The sequence below is a fragment of the Urocampus carinirostris genome, chromosome 10 (assembly GCF_059441175.1).
Source record: "Urocampus carinirostris isolate Australia breed hairy pipefish chromosome 10, RoL_Ucar_1.0, whole genome shotgun sequence".
Taxonomy (NCBI): domain Eukaryota; kingdom Metazoa; phylum Chordata; class Actinopteri; order Syngnathiformes; family Syngnathidae; genus Urocampus; species Urocampus carinirostris.
In genome coordinates this window covers 18,375,803-18,399,525 of record NC_142358.1, presented here as the reverse complement: position 1 = coordinate 18,399,525, position 23,723 = coordinate 18,375,803, and the positions used below count along the sequence as shown (strand labels likewise).

Here is a 23,723-nt window from a genome sequence, read left to right as displayed (position 1 = left end):
ACCTGTGTATCATCTGGAATTCGGACCCTGAAAGATCTGTTAGTCCGCCCATTAGAAGTCCACCTGCACTCCATGTATTATCCTGAATCAGATGCACCCGTTTGAGGTTATTAGCATAAAGACACCTGTCCAAACGTTGGACCTCTGTAATAGCAAACAAAGGCTAATGTGTCGAATATTAACATTCATTTTCTTGAAGGTGTTCAAATACTTATTTGCAGCTATATCACACAAATAAATCATCAAAAAATCATGTATTGTGATTATTCGATTTTTCTTTTTAGTTTATCCCTCCCTCATTGGACATGTACCTATCAGGGAAATTTCAGACCCCTCCACGATTTCTAAATGGGAGCAAAATAACAGGGCGTTAAAATACTTATTTTCTTCACTGTATAAATGTCGAGGAAGACGCAAGTTTAATGTAACTTCATGCTTTGTGCATGCATAAAACTAGCATGAACAGACCCTCATCATGGAAAAGGTGTCAATCGAAAGGAAAGGGCTAATTACCACATTGGGAATAATGGTACGAGTCTCTATGTTTGTAAATGGAAATAATGTGGCAAAATGAACAGATTACAAAAAGCAACGCCAAAAGAAACGTTATCGTGTGTTTTGGATAGTCCTTGATGTAATGAAGCCATTTTCGCATTCAAAGAAGTTGAAGACAGCCAGTGGACGTAATGGTAAGTTACATTGTAATGTAATGTAAATCTGCATTTATACAGCGCTTTCCAAGCATCCTTCATTTGACAGGATGACTATATTACACACACCACGTTGTGTAGAAATACTATGGTTAAGGTTTTGGTTGCGGCAAAATAGCCTGATCCCAGAATTTGTACGGCCACAACTGCCTGGCCTTATAGTTTTCTGGTATCTTGTTTAAGACTGATTGTGATGTTTCTGTGAAGAGTACCGTATTTTCCGCACTATAAGGCGCACCTAAAAGCCTTTATTTTTTTCAAAAGCTGACCATGCGCCTTATAATACAATGCACCTTATTTATGGATCAATATTAAATCGCAAAGTTTTCCAACTAACTAGATTTTCCCCCGAACGCCAAGTAGTACGCGGTGTATGCTGGGATTTATTTACCGGCGTTTCATTGGCTAACCAATGTGTCAATCATCATTTGAATCGATCACTATTGGCTAAAGTTTTTCGGAGGTCAATGGGCAGATCCTTTTTATCATTTACAGGCTGGCATTGGCTTAAACGGCAAAACAAAGCCTGCAATTGGCCAAAAAGATGTGTCAATCATCAGTTGAATCGATCACTATTGGCTAAAGTTATTCGGAGGTCAAGGGGCGGATCCTTTTTATCATTTACAGGCTGGCATTGGCTTAAACGGCAAAACAAAGCCTGCAATTGGCCGAAAAAGATGAATGTGTATAGCACGTGGCTGACGGCATAGAGAAAGCATTTTTTTCTATTCTGTATTTGTAAATATTTTATTCTCCTGGATTTACTACCCTCACGGATATAAGAGGACATTGGCTGCACATTATTATGAACACAACGATTCGGTGGGCTACTCCGGGTTTTATATTGTCCCTGTATCTTGTTTCAGACTGAACTTGATGTTTCTGTGATAAGCGGTGCAGATAATGGATGGAATGGAGTGTCTATTTTTAAATTCAACTCAATTCCAAGTGTTTATTGTCATATGCACAGTAAAGTTGCGAGCGAAAAAGAAAATAGAAACTAAGGAATGGTTGGCATTTCTTGAATCCCAACGATACATTTGAGTGACGTCGTACGGACACCGCATCCGCACGTGTTCTCGACACGTATTTGCGTCTTTGCAAGCTTTCGGAATGTAAAGGGGGTAATACTGTAAGTTGGACTGAACTATCTGACTGTTTTGTCGACGTTCCCATTGTAGCGCCTTATAATCCGGTGCGTCTTATGTATGTCAAAAATAGGACCAAAAACTATTTTTTCGAGGTGCGCCCTATAACCCGGTGCACCTTATAGTGCGGAAAATACGGTATATTTTGAAATCACCTCCTAAATTCCAAGCGTTTCAGCTTTTCAAACATATTACTTACTGTGTCGTCTTTCTTTGTAAATATCTCTGTTTCAATGTGGGCACATGTGGCTTTAGTCAGGTGCGGCTTATGTATGTACAACATGTTTTTTTGTTTAAAATGTACTGGGTGTGGCTGATAATCGAGTGCGCTATATAATCTAAATTGCATTGTCAATGATAATAATGGCTGGTAAGCTTTGTTTGCAAGAATAAAATGTAAAGATCACTCTCATGCTGGTGCAGAGCGTATTTTCCCTTTTTCTCCCATGCCGACAGACAGCTCCTCAACCGTCATTGACCTCGATGATGCCTTTTCTTTCATGTCACAAACATTTTGCAGGTGCGTCACTCGCTCAGACTTCTTTTGGTCACAGTTGCCTTCAAAGGCTGGACTCACTCGATCGCTCGCTGGGGAAAACTGACCTGAGGACGCAGTTGACCCAGATGACGTTGCGCTCGTGGGGGGCTTTGTGGTTGATGGAAACGGTCGCAGTAGACTGAATCCACAGGTATCCGCCTCGCTTTTGGAGCCAGCGGTAGTAGCCTGTCACCACCTGGCCTTTCCTCAAAACTGGCGAGAAAAGAGACAATTTGAAATTCCAATTAGCGTTGCACGATAAACCGAAATCTATTCAATGATGCAATGTGACGTGGTGCGTTTGTGTTATCGCAAGACACTGCGGGTTTTCAAAGATTTGTGTTTTTTTTCCCCTTTTTTTAATTGAGTGATGGAGTAGTTGGGTTAGCCTATAAAGGTGAGGCAGGGTTTGCTAGCAGCACGCTATGCCACACATAGCTTCGTGTAACCCTCATGTGAGCAAACCTTACAAAGCTTCCCAGAAGAGGGCGCTGTATTCTTAAGGTTAAAGAACGTCAATACAACAAGTACTCCCAAAAAACATAACTAGCACAGAAAATACATCGAAATTGCGACACTGGTCCGAAAATCGCGATTGCGTTTTTTTTACAAAATAATGCAGCCCCAAATTGAATCAAATTCTTTTATAAAGTACTTTTCAAGGAAATAAATTTCCACTCAAAACTACATAAAACATTCAACTTACGAAAAACGGTAGATACGGACATTTTGTGTCGGGATGTCGAGAAATATCCGGACATTGCTGTAAGTTGGATTTTGTATTGTGTGCACCTTTTTCCCGAGTACAGGACATTACTGTATTGCTTCTTCCCACAGCCGAGAGGTCACCCAGAAACCACCCAGAAGAAGAAATTCAGCTTCCTCTTCTTCGTTCGTGTGTGCATACTATACTGTATCTCCAGCGCGCTAAGAATTTTGACATTTTTTTTGTTTCATATCTTGTGCATCCATTCGATATGGTTGGTGTAAAGTCTAAAGAAAAGGGGCGGTCTGTTTATTTTAAAACAAAAGTGAAATAAGAATGCTTGATGTGGTTGAGAAAATGGTTGGAAAGCTTTTTTTCTGCCACTTTTTACCACAGAGTAGGACAGACCTGGGCACTCCGGTCCTGGAGGGCCATACGTCCTGCCAGATTTTGAAGTTTGCTCTTCTTTAACTCAGGTGATACAAATTATAACCTCGTTAGCAAGCTAGCAAGTACTCGTTAACGATACTGGTGATTGGAATCACCTGTATTGGATCAGAGAAACCTCAAAAATCATGCAGAACATACGGCCCTCCAGGACCGGAGCGCCCAGGTCTGGAGTAGGACCTATTGAGGCACATTTTCTAAAAGTAAGTTAAACTCAACTTTATTTGTCTTTATAGAGCATATTATTTTATAAAATGTTTATTTTTTAGTACAAAACAATACAGGTTACTTACACAAGCCGTAAATATACAAAATATAGTGTTTCTCAGCAACAGCTCATAGACCTGTCTAATCTAGAGAAGATTTGTGAGTAGGAGTGGGTCAAGATCCCTCCTGCAGTGTGGGCGAACCTGGTAAAAACTACAGGAAATGTTTGACCTCTGTAAGAGCAAACAAAGGTTACTGTACTAAATATTAAGATCCATTTTCTCAGGTGTTCAAATACTTATGTGCAGCTATTTTGCACAAATAAATCGTTAAAAAAAATCATTCATCATGATTTCTGGATTTTTATTTTTAGTTTATCTCTCTCACAGTGGACATGCACCTAAGATGAAAATTTCAGACCCCTCCATGATTTCTAACTGGGAGAAATAGCAAAATAGCAGGTTGTTCAAGTATTTATTTTCTTCACTGTTTATATGTTATTTTTTTATTGCATTTACTTAAGTTTTAATCACTCCACACTGCCCAGGGACAAATAAAAAGAAAATAAATAGAGACTCTTCATTTTTAAATCATGGAAATGAGTCAAGTTATGAGAGTAGTAAAAAAAAGAAGTATTTTTCTCCGGCCAATCAATAATCTTTTTTAAATCAGTGATATATTTTTTGACTTATTATTTGTTATATTCTATGTTAAATGTGGTGTTATTTAAAAAAACAATAAATCATAAAAATAAGGCGAAATAAAAATGACAAAAATAATCAATGATGTGCAAAAACATTAATTTTCTTTGTTATTTTAAAATTTTTATACAAGAAAATAAATACAGACTGGAGAATTATGTTTAATGTGAATTTCAATGGTCAAAGATGAAAATGCTAGGAGGAGCTGAGTAACGTACACACAATAACACTGAAAACACATACAACAACCACACAAGAAATCTTAAAAAATCTTGGATCTAAGCAAATCAAAACTGTAGTTTAGAAATGTTAACCACAAATAAGCATATTTGCTGCCTATACGCAAGCAAAATACAAACACGAGTTCGACCTTGCCGACGGAGGTTATGACTGACACTTCCCAGGAACGGCAGCAGAGGGCGCTAATGACACCGCAACACAAAAGGACTCAACAGGCTCCCCTTGAAAAGTGATAAAGGACACTCACGGTCTTCGTGGCTCTGTCGCATGGTTTCTAGATCCTCCACGTAGACAAAGTGGTAACAAGTGCGTCCCACCACCTCTGCGGGTGTCAGGTCCATATAGTCCGATATCCTGCAGGTGGACACACGTTGGGATGAAAAATGGCACCAGTCAACCAGAGGCCATTTTAGGTCCACAGTGTCTGGATGATTTTCATTACACTTCAAATGCACTAAGATCATTCAACACTGTCCACTCATATAGTGTATGCAAAGCTAAGGCCCGCCGGCCGCATGCACCCCGTCACAAGAGTGATGAAATAAACCCCAGAAAAACGTGTCCTTTTTCTTGCTTTTCTTCTTCATTTGTAACTCTTTTTACTTTCATTTTGAAATATTTTGTTGTTTTCATAGCTTTTTTTTCTTTATTACTGGGCTTTTATTTATTTTTCTTGCCTCCTTTCTTCTTTTGTTCTGTAGTTTCATTTTTATTTTATTTCTTACTCCCTCTTCTGTTTTTTCCTAGCTTTTTTACTTATTGTTTTCTTGCTTTTTGACTTTTTTCACCTACTTTTTAAATTATTCATTCCTGTTTTTGTGAGTGGAATCATATTGCCTTAAACAAAACTCCTATTTTAAACAAGCATGTAGCCATGCTGATAGAAGATTGGATTTGGCTGCTTGGAGGGGTCAGGAGTCGGAGTACCCAAATTAGAGACCCCACAAAAGTAGACCACACAGAAGCAGATGTTAATCAGTTTTGTTGATATTTTATGTGGGTGCTTTGACAAGAAACAAAACTAAAAACACCCACAGAGGCCTAAAGTATCCACCCATCCATCCATTTTAAGCACTGTTTATCCTCAGTAGGGTCGCCGAGGTAGTGGAGTCCATCTCAGCCGTCTCTGGACATTAAGCGAGGGACAACTTCAACTGGTTTCCAGCCAGTCGCAGGGTACACGGGGACATACAACTATTCATACAGTTCTTTATACTTGTGGACAATTTCAGAGTCACCAATCAACCTTCCATGCATGTTTTGGGTATGTGGGAGGAAACTGGAGTGCCCGGGAGAAACCAAAGCAGGCATTCGTAGAACATGAAGACTCTGTATGGGGAGACCGGTAGCTGGAATCAAACCCTGGACTGTGGGGCTGTGTGCCAACCACCCAGTCCTCGCTGACCTTAAATACAACTCTGTAAATTGACAAAAATGGGTTCAGCCATTTCACCTATAAGTTGCATATCGCACAAGTTGGGATTTATGAAGTAGGTTAGACAGATTCAAAAACACAAAATAAACAAAGACATTTGAATTCAAACGCACCACTTTAATCGCTCGATTCACTCTGAGAAATCCCACAATACCGGCCTCCCCAAATCAAAACATTTTCTCCTCGGATTTATACCATTCACACAGGTCACCCTTTTTGACTTCAAAACGGTGAATTTCTCCTAAAGGTAGGAGAATTTAATGCATGGAGATGAAGCAACGCTACCGTACCTGTTCTCGCAGTAAGTGACCTGCAGGTCCATGTTGACCCTGAAGACGAACATGTGGCTCTCCATGCGGACTTCATTGAGCGTGGAAGGGGGAAGCGTGTGGGCAAGTGCTACCATTCCCATCGGCCGAGGTACAGAACGTGCCGAGCCAGGGACAATGGTGGGCCGGTAGCGAATCCTCCCCGTCACGTGGATCACCTACGCGTAAAAAAATACAAAACGATTAACACGCGGCCGGTTACAAACTAATGAATTGGATCCCGTTCGGGCCAAAGAATGCGACAGCTTTGGCTTTGCGGAGCCATAAAAAGGCGGCGCGCAGCTATTCAGTGTGAAATAAGGTCAAAGCGATAAAACACGCTGAAAACGACCATCTTGACACTGCTGCGAAACACTGGCGGAGCAAAACAAAGTGACACTGCGCTGCTTGTTATTCCTCCATGCAGAAAAAGCAAGGACGCCGAAATAGGCACACCTGCGCAGCCGGATGGCGTCCTAAAAAGGGAAAATGAATCCCTTTTCTTTGAGTATCAGGCAAAACATGCATCTTGGCATGATTCAGTCGGAATTGTTGACAGGTATAATGGCCAGCTGATTTACTTCCAGACCCATTCAGTAGAAAACCACAGTCACGACGTTCTAATGTCCAAAAAAACAAAAATACATGCGTTGTTTTTCTTTTACTCTTGTTTGCATGAAACTCTTCTTAAGAGGATGCAAACTAGCAGTTTTTTTTAACCTCCCTTCCTTTGGACTTGTACTATATGAATTCAAGCTGTGAAACTATTTCCTATTTGGCTGAAACTTCCTCAAATAAACGATGCTGATTCAAATTCAACATATCATATTAAACATGACAAAAAGAAACTATGTAAAGGTAGGGATATTCAAAACCCCTTTTTAGACCAAACACTAGCAAAACTACACGACCCTTTTTGTGTTACTAGCACCGATACTAAGCACTGACACATTTCATATTTTTGAGACCTAAAATGGATATTAAACAATAGCTGATTTAAAAAAAAAATTGCATGACATTATTTGTATATTTATTATCGTCTCCCGAACAACTTCTAAAATACATATTTTGATGTCAATATTAATATCCTGTATACAGTGGCTTGCGAAACTATTTGGCCCCCTTGAACTTTGTGACCGTTTGCCACATGTCAGACTTCAAACATAAATATATAGATCTGTAATTTCTTGTGAAGCATCAACAATAAGTGGGACTCAATCATGAAGTGGAACACACTTTATTGGATATTTCAAACTTTTTTAACAAATAAAAAAACAAAAAGTGGGTGTGCAAAATTATTCAGACCCTTTACTTTTAGTGCAGCAAACTCTGTCCAGAAGTTCAGTGAGGATCTTTGTATGATTCAATGTTGATCTAAATGTGTAACGATGATAAATGGAATCCACCTGTGTGTAATTAGGTCTCTGTATAAATGCACTTGCACTGTGATAGTCTGAATATTTTATTAATATTCCCTAAAGTTTAATTTGATTCAATTAATATCAATGTATTTGTTCCTCTTTAAAACCTTCGACACATTTTAGTTTATATGTGTTTAACAACACAATCATAATTGAGAATTGATCTTTAAAATACATGTGACTTTAAAAAAAATGGAAATTCTCCCTTAAAAATATAATTGAAATATAAAATCAATTTTCATTGGAAATTGGCTTTGGAATAAAACTAAGTATCAAAATAATAGACTCAATTTTCCATTAATTAATTTTTTTAATCCAATATTCTATAGTAACAAAAAATAAAATAAATCACAAAATAATGCAGTGGCCAGAAAAAGCTTTCGTTATAATAATTAACTTTTTTCCTGGTACCGTATCTCCAAATAATAACCGTATTGGAGCAATACTGATACGTTATATTGGTCCTAAATTGCATTTATCATCATTTAAGTATTGATTGGTACATAGACCTACTGGCCGTGTTTTAAGCTTTAACAGTGTTTTTTGATGTCACGATTTATTATTATACAGTGTTGAACAATTTGGGGTTGGCACGGCCCACCCAATTTAAGTATCGAGAATATCGATTGTAGCTCGGTACTGGATACAGCAAACGGACGACGGAGAGTTGGTCCCACATACTTTTGTTTAACGGTTACTGTTGGCCGCTACAACGCCGAACGGACAATCACCAAAACAAGCAGTGTTTCCAACCACTTATTATCCGTGCTCATCCTCTTGCTCCTCCACACGCATACACACGCTTGCCTCGCCTCGTACTCATCCAACCTCACAAACCCGACCATATCAAAGGAGTTCAGTGACGGTAGGCAGGGGTTATAGAACATAGAACAGCAATAACATTGCGAGGTCCATTCATTCATTCGTTATCTGCACTGTTTATCCTCAGTAGGGTGGCGGGGGTGCTGGAGCCCATTCCAGGTATCTTCGGGCAGTGGGCAGGGGACACCCTCAACTGGTTGCCAGCCAGTTGCAGGGCACACAGAGACAGACAACTCACTCGCTAGTTCACACCTAGGGACAATTTGATTCAGCCAATTAACCTGACATGCATGTTTTTAGAGGAAACCAGAGTGCCCAGAGTAAACCCACACCAGCACGGGGAGAATATGCAAACTCTGCAAAGGAAGGCTAGTAGCTGGATTTGATTCCATGACCTAGGAACAGTACCGCGGACACGCTCACCACTCAGCCGCCGTACCACCCTATTGCGGGGTCATTACACTAAATATTCATCTCATCTCATCTCATTAGCTGTACCGCTTATCCTTATTAGGGTTGCGGGGGGCTGGAGCCCATCCCAGCCATCTCCGGGCAGTGGGCAGGGGACACCCTGAACTGGTTGCCAGCCAATCGCAGGGCACACGGGGACAGACAACTCACTCGCTCAGTCACACCTAGGGACAATTTGGACCGGCCAATTCCTGAAATGCATGTCTTTGGAATGTGGGAGGAAACTGAGGTGCCCAGAGGAAACCCACGCAAGCACGGGGAGAACATACAAACTCCGCACAGGAAGTCCGGTAGCTGGATTTGAACCCACGCAGGAGGTTCCCACGACTTCAGAACTGTGCCGCACATGCGCTAACCACTGCGCCGCCGTGCTGCCCATACACTAAATATTCGGTCACATAAAAATGACTACCACAATATCTGTACTATTACCATTTGAGGGGATGGGTGGGCTTTTCCCACCCAACAGAAGTTAGAAAAGTGTTGTGAATAGCACAAACTTTGAAGGACTGCTCACAAAACGAGTAGAATAGAAGTGTGCATCTTACATGCCTTGACTTACAGCCTAATTTTTAAGATACTAGTTGAGAAACATGGCAACAATCTGCAGTGTTCATTTTACCTCTGAAAAGTGATGGGTCCCAGGGACTCGCATGCTCAAAAATCTATGGGTCCTAACAGAAACGTATGAGTCCCCAAAATGTAGTGTTATCGAGGTTGAAATTGAAATATAAATCTATATATTCATTCAGTTTTAATCATCCTGGTTTATTGGTAATACAAAGCAGTTATCACTTCAGACTTCTAGTTCACAACAATATTGTACATTATACAAAATAATATTGCCGAAATATGAGTCTATATATTCATGCAGTTTTAATCATCACCGTTAATTGGTAATACAAAAGGAGTTATCACTTCAGATTTTTCAGTTTGGTTTGCTGTCCCGCCACAGTTGTAATGCCTTCTCAAGGTCCAATCCATTATCATCCTCCTCATAGCGTAACCAGGAATATAATTTAGTGCATTTTGGCAGAAAAGTCCTTTTCTTGCTAGGAGTTTTCTTTTGTTTATTTTCTTTTGTCGAATCGTTAGCTTCAACACACGTGTTTTCCTTGCCTCCTCAATCTTCTGAAGAATTTCTCCGCCGTTTTTTCGTGCCGGAATTAATGCCGTTGTTATCACTCTCTGCATTATGTTTCGACTTATTACTGACACTGAAGAAATGACCAATTTTGTGTTGATTTGTGCCTAATACTAAATGTGTTTTCGGAGGCATACTTTTCTTTCGCTCGACAACAAGCACCACATCAATGACCTAATCTTGAAACGAGATCGCGTTTGCCGAGATCGGCGAAAACTCGAACCGCGAGACCAAAACAACAATGGCGGATCTGCCTGACGAAAAGTTTGGAGTGCGGTAAATCTTTGTTTAAAAAAAAGTAATTGGGTCATAATGACAATTTTGTGTCAAAAAAGTTGGGTCCCGGGGACGCACGTTGATTTGACACTATGCGTCCCCAGCAAAAATTATGCGTCTAGGACGCAGGGACGTGGGCAAACGAGAACACTGCAATCTCAAGCATTAACAATCACAGCACTTCACCAAAAATTCAACCACTTTTCAATCCTTGACAGGATTAAAGCTCAAGCATTTTAAAATATTTCAAGCCTGTACGAACCCTGTGAATAGTTCTAAAATATTTGCAGTCATCCAGTGTGCCTGCTTAATCAAGTTTCCCGTACGGAATTATACAGAAATAACGAGTGACCTTGTATCCGGAAGACTTGACGTGCAGTCCTCTCTTAGTGAGCGTGGACTTCATGCGGATGAAGAAGCCGCGGTCAGGAGGTTCATCGGCCTGAGCGTGAGGACTAGATGGCGCTGATGAGGATCACAGAGAACCAAAGATTAATCAAAGAAAGTTTGTAGGTCAGAGTTCGTCAGGACGAGGTTTAATCAATTCATTAAAGTACTGTAATGTGATGAAGTACTAAATGTTATGAAACAGAATGCCTTCAAAAACTTTAATCACAAGAGCGTTTTACTTACTTTTACTTTACAAGAAATTTGATAAATATCTACACAAATAATATATAGACTCTTAGGCGCAGGAGCTACCATATATTTTCATGTGTGCGCATTGCACATTTGTATACACTTAAGGTATATTCTAGTGCAGTGATTTTAAACCACTGTGCCGCGAAACACTAGTGTGCCGTGAGAGATCGTCATGTGTGCCGTGAGAAATTATCCAATGTCACTGTTTGAAATTGAAATGTCTGTGCTGTAGAAACTGGGGGTATTATAAATTATATTGTAATTAAACATACTGTTGTAATTTTATAACATTTTTGGTTGGTTGGTTGGTTGGTGGTGTGCCACAATTTTTTTCGAATGTGAAAAATATCCCCTGGCTCAAAAAAGGTTGAAAAACACTGTTTTATTGTGTGATCTGTGATAATTAATAAGTAAAATAATTGTCATACAACTGGATTCAAACCTGGGCTGCGGCGGTGAGAGCGCCGAAACCTAACCACATATGAAAAGGCATTGGATTTTATCTCATTATCACACTATTTGTACTCATTATGCCAGAAACAAATGTGAGAAAATCGGGAAAACTGAAAGTTGTCCTGAAAGATATAAATTAGGGCAATATGATACAGTGCATCCGGAAAGTATTCACAGCGCTTCACTTTTTCCACATTTTGTTATGTTACAGCCTCATTCCAAATTGTATTAATTTAATCTCTTATCTCAAAATTCTACACAAAATACTCCATTATAACAATGTGGAAAAGTTTTTTTTTTACTTTTTTTGAATTTATTAAAAATAGAAAACTAAGAAATCACATTTACATAAGTATTCGCAGCCTTTGCCATGAAGCTCAAAATTGAGCTCAGGTGCATCTTTTTTCCACTGATCATCCTTGAGATCTTTCTACAGCTTAAATGGAGTCCACCTACAGTAAATTCAGTTGATTGGACATGATTTGGAAGGGCACACACCTGTTTATATAAGGTCCCACAGTTGAGTGTGCATGTCAGAGCACAAACACCAAGCATGAAGTCAAAAGAACTGTCTGTAGACCTGCGAGACAGGATTGTCTTGAGGCACAAATCAAGGGAAGGATACAGAAAAAGTTCTGCTGCTTTGAAGGTCCCAATGAGTACAGTGGCCTCCATTATTCGTAAATGGAAGACATTTGGAACCACCAGATCTCTTCCTACAGCTGGCCGGCCTTCTAGACTGAGCGATCGGGGAAGAAGGGCCTTAGTCAGGGAGGTGACCAAGAACCCAATGGTCACTCTGTCAGAGCTCCAGCATTCCTCTGTGGAGAGAGGAGAGCCTTCCAGAAGGACAACCATCTCTGCAGCAATCCATCAATCAGGCCTGTATGGTAGAGTGGCCAGACGAAAGCCACTCCTTAGTAAAAGGAACATGGAAGCCCGTCTGGAATTTGCCAAAAAGCACCTGAATGACTCTCAGACCATGAGAAACAAAATTCTCTGGTTTGATGAGACAAAGATTGAACTCTTTGGTGTGAATGCCAGGCGCCATGTTTGGAGGAAACCAGGCACCGCTCATCACCAGGCCAATACCATCCCTACAGTGAAGCATGGTGGTGGCAGCATCATGCTGTGGGGATGTTTTTCAGCAGCAGGAACTGGCAGACTAGTCAGGATAGAAGGAAAAATGAATGCAGGAATATATAGACATATCCTGGATGAAAACCTGCTCCAGAGCGCTCTTGACCTCAGGCTGGGGCGAAGGTTCATTTTTCAGCAGGACAACGACCCAAAGCACACAGCAAAGATCTCAAAAGATTGGCTTCAGAACCACTCCGTGAATGTCCTGGAGTGGCCCAGCCAGAGTCCAGACTTGAATCCGATCGAAAATCTCTGGAGAGATCTGAAAATGGCTGTGCACAAACGTCTCCCATCCAACCTGATTGAGCTTGAGACTTATTGCAAAGAAGAATGGGCAAAACTGCCTAAAGATAGGTGTGCTAAACTTGTGGGATCATATTCAAAAAGACTTGAGGCTGTATTTGCTGCCAAAGGTGGATCAACAAAGTATCAAGCAAAGGCTGTGAATACTTATGTAAATGTGATTTCTTATATTTTTCCATTTTTAATAAATTCAAAAAAAGTAAAAAAAAAAAAAAAACTTTTTCACATTGTCATAATGGAGTATTTTGTGTAGAATTTTGAGATAAGAGATTAAATTAATACAATTTGGAATGAGGCTGTAACATAACAAAATGTGAAAAAAGTGAAGCGCTGTGAATACTTTCCGGATGCACTGTAAATCTGACTTAGAGGTTATTTATATATTTCAGGGAAAAAAAATCTGTTTTCTCCATTCTCTTGTTTCTGGAACCGTGAAAATAGTGTGATACTGAGATTAAATGTAAAGCCTTTTCATATGTCATCTATGTCACTGGGGTCTAGTGGTTAGGTTTCCACAATTCCACTATTTGATTCTCTTTTCATACAATGTTTTGCGATTTTGGTCAGCGATGTTTTTCGATTGATCAACCATCGCACAATTACGGTAGCGTACCGTAAAACTTCATGTAGTAACGCACACAAATAAATACTGTATGGATTTCCAAACTTTTGTTTTTTTTTACCGCCAGGTTCGGGCGTGCCAGCCAGGGAAGATGCGGACGCAGAACTGGAGGGGGCGCTTTCGGGGCCCACTTGGCATCCGGCTTCCGCCCGCAGGTGGGGGTGAATCCCCAGCCGCTCGGCCATCTCCACGTGGTCCGCTGGGTGGATGTAGTCGAAAACGCTGCTTCCCGTCAGCTCCACCTGAGGGCAGATGTTTGCATTTACCTCCAACTGTTGTTTCATTGCATATTTGTTCATAAGAGGGCCTTTTAATCCAATTGGTTTGTAAGCACATGAAATAAACAAAGACATATATTAATTTAAAAGTACAAATTTTAATTAATGGTAATAGGATAATTTGCATTGTAAATAATGAATGCAATATTGCTACTTCAGAAATTTTTATTGCATGAAATGTACTACTTTTATTAATAAAATTGATTAAAAAAACAACATATACTAAAATAATTAGCCAGCTATTTGAATGTTGACCATGAGCACTATGAAAAACATAGTTTTTATGGGGTAGACAAAGGGACACAGCCCAGGAAATCCAGGTGAGTGGAATCTGATTGCCTTAATAAGACTCCTATATTAAACAAGCAAATAGCCTGGTGTTGCCGTGTTGACAGAATATTGGATTCGGCTGCTTGGAGGGGTCGGGAGCTGGAGGAGCCAAATTGACTGGCAGAGGGTGTTAGAGACCCCAAGAAAAGTAGACCACACAGAAGCAGATGTAAATCAATTTTCTTGATATTTTATGTGGGTGCTTTGACACAAAACATAACTGAAGACACCCACAGTTGCTTAAAGTATCCATCCAATCCATTCATCCATTTCTTGCACCGTATATCTTCAGTAGGGTCGCAGGGGTATTGGAGCCCATCTCAGCTGACTCTGGAACAACCTCAACTGGTTGCCAGCCAGTCGCAAGGCACACAGGGACATACAACCATTCTAACGCTCCATCATACCTAGGGACAATTTCAGAGTCAACAATCAACCTTCCATGCATGTTTCTAGTATGTGGGAGGAAACTGGAGTGCCATGAAGAAGCCCACGCAGGCATGAAAACTACACTGGTGGAGGCTGGTAGCTGGAATCGAACCCTGGACCGTGCCAACCACCCAGCCATTGTGCCCCGCAGACCTAAAGTACAACCGTGTACATTTTCACAAAAATGGGTTCTGCCATTTCGCCTTTAAGTCACATACAAACACACACAGACACAAGTCAGGATTTATGAAGTAGTTTGAATAGATTTAGATTTAGATTAAGATTGAGATGGATTTTGACTTGCATTACTGGTAGATTTACAGTAGATAAAATAACATCAATATGGCCACAACTCTTCTCCACTTGATAAGTGGCAGTCAGCATGTGCAGCTGTGGTTTGTAGGGGTGCGTGGCTATGGCGACATCCAGTGTCCATATTTAAAACTGCACGTCGTTGTTTGAAGAGAAGCTGCTCATTTTTTCCCCGATGCTTCTCAAGGCACCACCTCATCATAAATCCGTTGACGGGCCTTATACGGCCCTTGGGGCATAGTTTGGCGACCGCTGCACAAAACAAACAACAACAAAAACACGCTGAATTCAACACACAACCGGCGAGGAAAATCAATATGTGTTATGACGGGAAAATGAAAACCTCGCTGTGGAATACAATTCAACAAGGAGTGTAGCGCTTGTTCGACACTACCAACCCCCGCCCCCACAAAATGTCGCACACAATTCAAATCTCACAGGGCCAAGCGACGACAGTATTACTCAAATAACCCGGCGAGATAAAAATCAATTGTATGCGCTGATTAAAAACGCTCGCACCCTAAGTATCTCCGGAGGTGGCATCACTATTCTTCTTGGCCGTCACCCCCCGCATCCTGCCTCGTGCCTTCATTTCGTGGCTGCCGGCGGTCCGTCCCGGCAGGCATAAAGTGCTCATAGCATCCGGCGTGATCCCATCATCACGATACATCACAGTCAAATCTCCAATCATTTAAAGGCAATAATGGCCGCCGCTCTAGTGCGACATCCATAAAACGGCACAATCGTAGCGGGCGCGACCCGGCCCCAGATGCGAACGCACGTGCGCTATACGAACGTGCGTTTTCTATTACATCTCTGCGTGGGACGGCGCGTGCCAATCGCATCGCATCTGATAAGGCGCCGGCTGCGGAGGCTGTGGCGGCTTCACACCCTTGTCTGTAGGACACCGCCATTTATTACCGGATTAGAGCCATTTACTGCAGGCTTTATGGGGGCTTCGGTGGGCCCTCAAGGACGGCCGGGGGAATAGCAGACTCGGCGTCTGGGTGCGAGCGAGGCTGGGAGAAGCTTCAGGAGTCTCCCGCAGTGGTGCGGAGGTTTTGTCCACTCTCCGTCCCACTCCCTCAAATTCATCCATCCTTCTTTCTATCCATCATCTGCACCGCTTATCCTCAGTAGGGTCACGGGCCCATCTCAGCCGGCTTCGGGCAGTAGGCAGGGGACACCATGAACTGGTGGCCAGAAAATCGCAAGGCATACAAAGACAGACAAATCGACTCACTCATTCACATCTAGGGTTTTGGACCAACCAATTACCCTGACAGGCATGTTTTTGGAATGAGGAGAAGAAATAATACATAATTGTATTCATGATAAAACGGATTGCCGTTATAATTATTATTGATCCCACCAACGGGGTTTTTAATTTTTCATTTTTTAAAAAAACTATTTTACAGGCTTAGTTGTTAACGTATTACCTATAGTTTTCTTTTATTGATGTTCACTATGTTTTGTGTACTGTTTCCCAATGCTAAATCTATTGCACCCTGGTCATCCTGGAAGGGGGATGACCACTTGTGAGGCCCCTTTTAAAGGTTTCTTATTTTACTCATGCTGAGGTTTCTGAGTTTTTCCTTGCCCGTATGTTGGTTTAAGATCAGGGGATGGTGTCATTGTAACCTGTGCAGTCTTTTGAGACATTTTGTGATTAAGGGCTATAGAAATAAATGGGATTTGACTTGACTAAAAATCTTTGCTCTAAGAAACATAGTTTCTCTGTCCTGTTTAGGTATAACATGTAGCAAAAAAAAAAACATAGATACGCTAGTCATCGCCGTGAATGCCCTTTGATATGACTGGAGCCAGCTGACAATCCAATTGTTACTAGTTAGATTAGTTTTGCATACTGTGCAGCAAGATGTACGTGTGTTGTTCCATGTTTTAGTCATTGTTTGTATTTTACGTTTTCTAGCCATCGTTCATTAAAACAGCAGCCGGCATCCCTGTCTGCTGCACCTGTCCTAACACACTTGTAGGAGGCGCTTCACATGACAACGCCATACAAACGTATGCCAGCCTCCGTTATTCATAAGGGAGGAAGAAACGCAATGGCAAAGCAAATCACCAGAGAAGGCCTTTTTTTAAGGAGATTTGTTTTAATTTTGTTTAATTAATGCATGGTCTTAGAGTCAGACTGCCGAAAAACATGGCAAAAATTGTAAACATTTATGAGCACTTCACCCCAAATTCAAACACTTTTCAAACCTTGAAAACACCACATTAAAATTCAAGCACTTTTGATAAATTCATGCACCTGTACAAACCCTGTTAATTACCGTAAATTCCAGACTTCAGAGCACACTTGATTTAAAGCCGCATGTGCAAATTTAAAGGTGGGCTTTGTCGTTTGTGGATTTCTTAAAAGGTTCATAGTAGAATATTTTCTCTATTAAGTATGTTTTAACAATGCCCTGTAGAGTTCAAAGAGCCTTTATATTTTTCCCCATCATCTATCTGCTTATATCTTTCTTTTAGCAAGGCTGTTCAGTACGTGCAACAGATTAGGTTGAAGGAAATGGGCGTGGGGGGGTTGGAGAGTGAATATATGCTTGTTATTGCAGTTTTTTGCATGAAAATGGTGAAAGTGAGAAGAGACCTGTTTCAAATACAGTCCAGAAGTCCCCAAAAAGATGAAAAACAGTTTCTTCAAGCATGTGTGAGAAATGCACGTACTCGCACGTGGATCATGAATGAGTTGACTGAGGCTTTGATCATGACCTTAAGTCTGAAGAAGGCAGTAGAGAGTAACAAAGTTTCAAATTCCATGCTGCCCCTTTAATGAAGAAAGTCAACTTTGTTTTTGTACAGTGCACACTAGCACTTTAGGACGCAGGATTTTAAGCTGCAGGCTTAATAAGACTTAGTCATTTACATTAATTTCTTACAAAGTCACACATTGTGCCGCGATGATGATACTTGTTTGCAGAACACATAATTGAACTTCATGGATAAAAAAAGGACTCTATCCAATTAAAAATTGACTTAAAGGAGTCAGAAAATTGAAATGATTGATTGTTTTAACCTTTTAATTGTACCTGCTGTGCGGGAAAATGTTGTATTAAATGTCACCATTTATTATTATTTGCAGGCATGTACAATTGTACTTTTTCTAAGATCAATGCCAACTCAGATAATTTAACAACTACAACATTCAAAATTAAATTCCCCAATAATGAATTACGTTTTTTAGCAAATTTATCGTTTCTTGTTGCTTATTGTCAAACAGCTACTAGAGGGCGGTCAAGCGAACAAAAATAAAGTAAGCCCTGTATTTGTATCGGTGCAAGGTATTCACATATATACCAATTCTTTTGTATCGCTGTTTAATGCAATTGCTTTTTTGTTACTGTTTTGACTAAATGACAGGTTCTATTTGATTTCGGTGTTGCCTACTTCAAACGACTTTGACTCAACTTTCATGACAAGACTCTAAAAAAAGCTTTTTGATGAGCAGCTTTTTTTAAATTTTAGCGATAACAAAATTCTGTTTATTTCGGTTAGCCTTATTCCAAAGGGGCAATTACCTTTCCGGTTTTATTCCCATTAAAAGCAACTTTGAGATGAGGGCAAACACGATATGGATTTCCTTTAAATGCACACATCCTGTGCTGAGTATTCAAAGCTCTCCCTGCACACTATGAATAATATACATAATTAATTCCCTTCATTAGGTGGCAAAAAGAGAGCTCACCAGTTGAATTTGTCTTCTTTTTGATTCCTAACTGACTCTTTCATTCTGTTCAAACATTTAACGTATCCATTGAGAGGCTGGCTATGGACAGGGTTTAGGGGGCGAGGGGGGACTGCATGCTCACCACCACTATCGGGGTCTTTTGTGTGGTTTTGTGGTTGTTTTTTTTTTGTGGGGGGGGGGGGTCTAATTTAATATTTCTAAACCTGCAAATGCAATTGCAGAGCTGCACGCTGAGACTAATTATTTGCAGATTTACAAAAGCCGCACAAACAACATGTGTCCTCTCTGCAGTTTATCAATTTAATACTCAAGTTTTTATCTTGCCTTTTTTTTGCAACAAAAACAATCATTACACTAAAAAAATATTTAAAACGTGTAATCATGGTAATTTGCTCATGCTTTAGTGCCACTCATAAAAATGCCACCGAATCTTGTCTTATAATGTTATGTTTCATGCAATTCTAAAATAACTTGTCATATCATTGAGTCAAGTCATGTTTATTTGTATAGCCCTTAATCACAAGTCTCAAAGGGCTGCACAGACCACAGATTATTGCAAACCACAGACTATTATTACACCATCCCCTGATCTAAAACCTACATTAGGGCAAGGAAAAACTCAAAAACATTACAATGTTACTCTCATGTTATAATCAGGTGATAATCAATAGAAGTAAGCTCAGTTAACCACTAAAACACCCGCCTTGTATAAAGTCACTGTGTAATTTACATATACAAACTAATTTTAAAAAATCATTTCTGAAGAATCCAATTTCCTATAAATTATAATGACCCATCATTGGCGAACTATTTTTAAAAACAATCTGCAGGCACCCTTGTTGACAATGGCATTGTTACCAGTTAAACAAGTTCTAGAAGCAAAGCATAGCAATTACTTTTTTACTTTTTGGGTAGTTTTTTTGGTTTGTTTTGGGGTCGTTTTTGAGTCTGGATATTAACATAATGTCTAGCAATGGAAAATGAGTTTTACCTTTTTTGGGTGGGAAGATAAATGATCATGTTCTCCATTGAAATTTTCCAAAATCGCATCTTCCCGTGAAGAAAACATGGACAAACAACAGCACCTTATGAGCTGTACGTTAAGGAGGCGAATGTGAGAGGTTGGGGCTTAAGATCTACACAAAATCCATCACTCCATTGCTAAATAAAGGGAGGGATTGAGGATCAAGATCACTGTGAGGAGATGAGAAGGATACACGGCCATTGAGGGGACGAGCCAGGATCAGACAAACTAAAACAGGTATAGCATGAGGCGCACACCAACGAGGAGGGGCTTGGTTGGGTGGGGGTTTGTTGAGAGATGACTTACATCATTCCAGTATTGCGGTACCGCTTTATACTAGCACCTCTAAATACCAAAATTCCGGTATACAAAAATATTGTTCGCCATACGTAGGAATGTCCAGTTCATGCGCAGTCCCAGAGGCTACCACTAGATAACGTTTGAGACCGCTGACTGCCCGTGACTGCTTACCGCAAACATTAGCTTGTCCGAGCAAAAAAAGTGCATTTTTTTGTGTGTACGTTCATTTAAAGTTACAGTAACTTTACTTTTAAGTGCACAGTAAGTGCTTACGCATCAACAAAAGTTTCTCGATCTCAAGCATTTCAACCTCTGACAATCGCTCCCCTTTTTAATGGTTGCAAATCCTGCTTATTAAACGATAATAAACCCTGAAAATACAATGTGGCACTTATTCACAGAGAGACAGACTACGTAAAATATTGCAAGAATTATAACAATCTATAATGACGTTGTCGTCTTTAACCTGCGACAGAAACGATCCGGATTAGAGTCGAGATGGCCAAGACGAGATTGATCGTTTTAAAAATAAACAAAAAATCCTGTATGAAATTTGTTTTAAAGTGTACACAATGTGAAATGATCAGAAACGTATACCTTGACAGCTATGTGATCTCTGTAACTCGTCCTTACAACCGCCCCCCCTACCTTCTCAGCACGTGCACACGTTCAATACACTGCTCATAACAAACTCACATTTTACTTTCTTAATATCAATTTATTACTGTATTTTTGTTACTATTTAAATTGGTTCCAGTGATCAAGACGTGTTTAAAAGCTATTTAGGGTTGACTTGTAGTCTTTTGGAAGGACGGGAGAGGACCAAGTAGTTTTTAATTATTTGATATTGTGAAAATTGGCTCGTTACACGACAAGCTATGAGCACGATCCTGGAACGAATTAAGCTCGTGGAAACAGGTACCAGAGTATGTGTGTACGGCTAGACGGCCCGTTTTTAATACCATTGTGCATGTCATTGTTTGTGCGGACATGCACGCGCATGCAAGTGCTGGGATGAGGGAAGCAAAGGAGAAAGGGGGTGGAGGTCTGGCGGAATGGGGGAGGGAGAGGCGAGGGGGAAGAGACATGATATAAATAATAGCAAGAGGGGCTTTAATATGTATGAGGCATCCGGGCAGTGGTCCACAACACACTCGCAGTCCTCACTGACTGATGGGAGAGGAGAGAGGGAAGGAGGGAGGGCAAAGGGGGAAGGGGTAGAGGGCAGGTGGGGGCTGCATACTAACCATTCCAAGATCAATTCTCCTCTCTTCCTCGGTCCGAGCATCCTTCCTCCCTTTTCTTTTCCCCATTTAAAAACCCCCCTTCTCCCGACCTGTCCCACCCGCTCGCAATCTCCTTGATTTCATCCATCCTCACACCCTCCGCTGCTTCCCATCATGCACTCTGTGGCGTGGCTGGGGAGACCCTGGTGAGAGGGGCAATGATACGAGTGGGCGTCTGGGGAAAAGGAGGAGGGGGCTTGTTGTGGGGGTTGGGGGCATGCCCTTGGTCAAGGTGTGTGACCTGGGCTAAGGCTGTTAAGCCACCCCCATGTCAGGGGAGGGACCCGTGGGCAGAGGGGTCAGACATCCGGACAGGGACCAGGGGGGATTGGAGACCAGCCCCCTGCCTAGGAAATGATGGGGATTTGGGGAGGGGGGCTACATGCCCTCAAAAACAAACCACCAGTTACACATTTGCACTCGTTTGTTTGTCTGTCCTTCCTGTCTCCCCTGTGCGACCCCAACCCTCCACACCAATAGTATTTTTCTGTGTCTCTTTTTCTATTGTGTCTCCTCTCTATAAACACAGCAGCACCCTTTTTTTCCCCTCAAATACAGTGGTCCGCAACTACCGATCATTTGGTACCAGAATGCACAGAAAGAGAAATAAGTTGCATTACTTTTTGTTTACAACAGCGATGTCAAACTCAGTTTGGCTTTCGGGCCTGATCCAGATGTTCTGTTCTCGGGCGGGCCAAATCAGTAAAAGAATGTCAACTCAACATTTTTTGCTTTGTTTTTTTAGTATTACGCTTTATCATTCAGCCTACATTAGTAACCTGCCTTACATATTTTACTCACAGATTACAAGTGATCTTTTTTAAGATACAACACGTTCATTCACAAAAAATCTGAGAAAAAATATTTTCATTTTTGACATTGAATGGTTTATTGCAACAGTTGAGTGAATGCAGTTTCACACCTTAACCAACTCACCACGCTATACAAGCTCAAGCCGGAGCTAAACAGAGCTTTTAATGGTATAACTCTAGTGCCTAAAGAAAACATTTGGTTAGCACTTATTTAAGAATAAAATAAAATAAATGACCTCGACACTTCGTTCTTTGAAATTCGTAGAAAATTATTGGGTGCCGGATTGAATCATCCAATGCGTCGGATATTGCCTGTGAGCTGTAGTTAATACCGTATTTATTTGTGTTAAGCGCACATTTTTCTAATCCAAAATAGAACTCAAAGTTTAGTGGCGCGATAAACCGAACACACAGTATTTTATCGTTTTTGAACAATGATGAGTCGATAAAATAAAATCACCAATCACATTTGCACAACATTGCATGCAAAGGGAATCAAACCCGGATCGTGGCGTGACAGAGCCATACATTAACTACTGGACCACTACGAGTGTGGATGACATGGGAAAAGGCTTAGATTTTATCTCATCATCTCCCTATTTTACTCACGGTACCACATTTTTCAATATGTCGGGCCACAATTAAAATAATTCAGTTTTTTTTCCTTCGACATGATTTTTTTTTTTGCATTTTTAAAAATATATTTCATGACAGTAATGTGGCTAAAAATAGTGTGATGATGTGATAAAAGGTAATGCCTTTTTCCTATGTCATCTAAATCCTTAGTGGTCTAGTATCTACATAGTGGATTTTGTTTTAATATTATTACTATTATCCATCCATCCATTATCGCTTCCATCTTCGGGCAGTGGGTAGGGGGACACCCTGAACTGGTTGCCAGCCGGTTGCAGGGCACACAAAGACAGACAACTCACTCGCTCATTCACACCTTGGGAGAGTTTGGACCGGCCAATTAACCTGGAATGCATGTTTTGGAATGTGGAAGGAAACTGGAGTGCCTGGAAGAAACCGACGCAAGCTTGGGGAGAACATGCAAACTCCACACAGGATGGCTGGTAGCTGCTTTTGAATCCATGGCCTCAGAACTGTGCCTCGGACACACTAATCACTCAGCTGCCATGCCGCCTTTTACTATTATTGGTATTATAATCTACATTATTATTGGGCTATCAGTGTGTATTTGTGTTTTTCTCAAGACTTTCCCTTTCCCTCTGTCAATTGTTCTCTCTCTTTCCCTTTCCGTCTCCTCTCCATATCCAGCATTCACCATTGTTTTTCTCTAATACATCCTCCCTCCTATCATACAGTTGTTGTTTTTTGTGGCAGGTGTGTGCATGCAACGCAAGGTTGTACGCTGAAGGTTTGTGGGCGTAATCTGCGATCATAAATAATTTCATTAGAATGCTGATGGCTGAGGTCCTGTTTGAGGAGCCGTGATGGGTCGGGCCATCTGCCGGGCTGATAAGAACAGCTCTGTTTTAT

General features: G+C 40.8%; 1 protein-coding gene across 1 annotated transcript in view; it reads right to left on the bottom strand.

Annotated features, from left to right (window-relative positions):
* The window catches only part of npas1 (neuronal PAS domain protein 1), a 101,053-nt gene that overhangs the window by 8,147 nt on the left and 69,183 nt on the right, over window positions 1–23,723 (bottom strand). Inside the window, exons 6-10 of the mRNA XM_088345379.1 lie at window positions 13,796–13,976; window positions 10,927–11,039; window positions 6,423–6,619; window positions 4,945–5,051; window positions 2,462–2,609 (exon numbers count right to left, since the gene is read on the bottom strand). Of these exons, the coding sequence (XP_088201505.1) occupies window positions 2,462–2,609; window positions 4,945–5,051; window positions 6,423–6,619; window positions 10,927–11,039; window positions 13,796–13,976 (746 nt within the window). The remainder of the gene's footprint in view (window positions 1–2,461; window positions 2,610–4,944; window positions 5,052–6,422; window positions 6,620–10,926; window positions 11,040–13,795; window positions 13,977–23,723) is intronic.